Source organism: Elephantulus edwardii, unplaced genomic scaffold (genome assembly GCF_000299155.1).
Source record: "Elephantulus edwardii isolate Elephantulus edwardi_28Jun2011 unplaced genomic scaffold, EleEdw1.0 scaffold00083, whole genome shotgun sequence".
Classification (NCBI taxonomy): Eukaryota; Metazoa; Chordata; class Mammalia; order Macroscelidea; family Macroscelididae; genus Elephantulus; species Elephantulus edwardii.
This window is the reverse complement of record NW_006399833.1, coordinates 7,025,300-7,027,742: the sequence shown is the minus strand read 5'-3', so window position 1 is coordinate 7,027,742 and position 2,443 is coordinate 7,025,300. Positions and strand designations below refer to the sequence as shown.

The following is a 2,443-nucleotide window of genomic DNA, read 5'->3' as shown; positions in this document are numbered from 1 at the left end:
GGACGAACTTGTTTGTTCTCCTAGCAGTCCATAGTATATTCAATATTCTTCTCCAGCACCACAGCTCAAAGGCATCAATTCTCCTTCTATCATCCCTAGTCATTGTCCAGATTTCTGACACATAATATTTAATTGCAAAGACTTAATTGCCTGGATTAAGCACACCTTAGTCTCTAGACTGGCATCGTTGCTCTTCTGTACTCTGGAGAGGTCCCTGACAGCAGACTTTCCCTAATGCAGTTCTTCTTTTAGTTTTCTGGCTGCTAGTGCCAAGAGTGTTGATTGTGAAACAAAGCAAATTAAAACTGTTAACAAACTCAATCTCTTCACCGTCTATGATGCTGCTGCCAATTGTGGGTCTGTTGTTGTTATGTGCGGTTAAGTCACCTACTACCCATAGCAACCCTATGTACAGCAGCTCTGAAGCCTGTCCTGCTCTGAGCCAGTCTCACAAATTCCAACACACCAACCCCCTATTGCCCCAGTTACTGTATCAATCCATCTCATCTGGGGTCTTCCTCTCCTGCGCTGTCCATCCACCCTTCCGAGCATGAAGTTCTTCTCCAAGAACTGGTCTCTCCTGGTCATGTGCCCAAAGTATGTGAGACAGAGCTTCAAAATCCTAGCCTCTAAAGAGAAACTTGGTTTCACAGTCTTCCAAACAGACCTATTTGTTTTCTTGGCGGTCCACGGTATGTTCAGGACTCTTTTCAACAGCGAAACTTAAGTTAAGTGAAACTGCTCTGGAAGAAAATAAAGGAGAGAAGAGAAACAAAGAGTGATGGGGAAAGTTAGTTTGTTGTTTTTTGTTTGTTTGTTTGTTTTAAGAAAAGATGGACAGAAAGTATCTCTCTTGTTAAATAGCATTTGGGAAGGGTGGAAAGGCCTGAGTCCTATCTGTAGGAATAGGCTGTTAGATTGCTTTCTTTCTTTTTTTTTTTTAAATTGCTTTCTTAGTGTGGTCCAGATTTAGAGGCCAAATGTCTGCAGTGGAGTCCAGAGGGGCCAGATCATCAGGCTCTTGAAGACCACTGAAAGGACTTTACCTTTTACTTACAATGAGATAGTTGTTGAGGGTTTTGAGCAGAAGAGTGATGTCATGAAGTGTTTTGTTTTATTTCTTTTCCTCCCCTCAAAGGACCATTTTTACTTCTGTATTGAGAATATATTTAAGTATGGGATATAGGATTTGGGAGCCCTGTCAGTGCAAAAAACAAATAGAGTCTGGAATAGGGTAGGATAAGTAGAAGTGATGAGAAGTGACCAGGTTCTATGGGGAGTGGGGCAGAGCCGTGGAGCAGAGATGAGGTTGATTCCAGGATTTTTACCCAGATACGTAGAAGAAGAAGAGCACTCTGGTGGCTTAGTGGCAAGGAATTTCACTGCCAATGTAAAGGTGTGCAATTCGAATCCACAAGATGCTCTGCGGGAGATGGACAAGATGGGTAATTGCCTCCCATGCTATTTACTGCCTCCGAAAACCCACTGAATGATGAGCTCTGAGTCAGCTCTGACTCGGCTCTGACGCGATGGTACTCAACACAACAAACAACCAGAATAAAGGAGTTGAAAATTACAGGAATAGGCTGCTCTGTGGCTAAAGCAGGGTTGAAGATAAAATCAGAAAGCCAGTTTTAGACATGTCAGTTCCCTCCTGTCTCAAATGTTGTTGTTCGCATTTTGAGTCAACATTTTCAATATCTCTCAAAATTGAGAGTTACATCTAAATTAAGTTAGAATTGTCTTTTAGAAATTCGAGCAGACATTGATTTTGAAGGTAAGTTTTGAGCTTATGATTAGAGGATATGTTCAAGAGAAATCAAAATGAAAATACAACCTATTATTTCACTTGTCAGTTTAGCAGTTATTTTTAAATGAATCTCTAGTGTGAGTGAGAGTATGAGAAAATGAACTCTCTCATGTAGTTTTTGTGGAGCTGAGCCTTCTTGGAAGGAAATTTTGGAATTTTAGTCAAGGTGGCCTAGTCGGTAGGGAGTCATGCTATCAACCCAAAGGTAGGTGGTTCAAATCCAGGAGTACTTCTGAGAGACAAAGATTAGTAATCTCCTCTTTTACAATCTGCAGCCTTTGGAAACCCATTGGAAGATCATCTCTGAGTCAGTTCTGACTTGATGGCAATGAATGTTTAAGTGAATCTAGATTATGAAAGGTGCATATTCCTTAACCCAAAAATTGTGCTTGAACAAATTATTTTCAAAGTATGCTCATACATGTGTGGCAAAAATATGTATACAAAGATGCTTAAGTTTGTATGGTATATAATAATAATTTTAAAGGCCCAGAGATAATTGGTGAATTATCAACAGTACAAAATGCTTAACTATTTTCTTTTTCCTTGGCTCTGGTTGTTGGTGCATATATTTGAATGATAGTGGTATTCACTGGACTTCCTTGTATGCGTATAGATATAATCCTGTCACTG

The 2,443-nt window shown here is 40.0% G+C and overlaps 1 protein-coding gene across 1 annotated transcript in view; it reads right to left on the bottom strand.

Annotated features, from left to right (window-relative positions):
* Nucleotides 1-728: 728 nt before the first annotated feature.
* LOC102862842 (cyclin-dependent kinase 16-like) overlaps nucleotides 729-2,443 on the bottom strand; it is a 34,736-nt gene continuing 33,021 nt past the window's right edge. Inside the window, exon 4 of the mRNA XM_006889952.1 lies at nucleotides 729-743. Within this exon, the coding sequence (XP_006890014.1) occupies nucleotides 729-743 (15 nt within the window). The remainder of the gene's footprint in view (nucleotides 744-2,443) is intronic.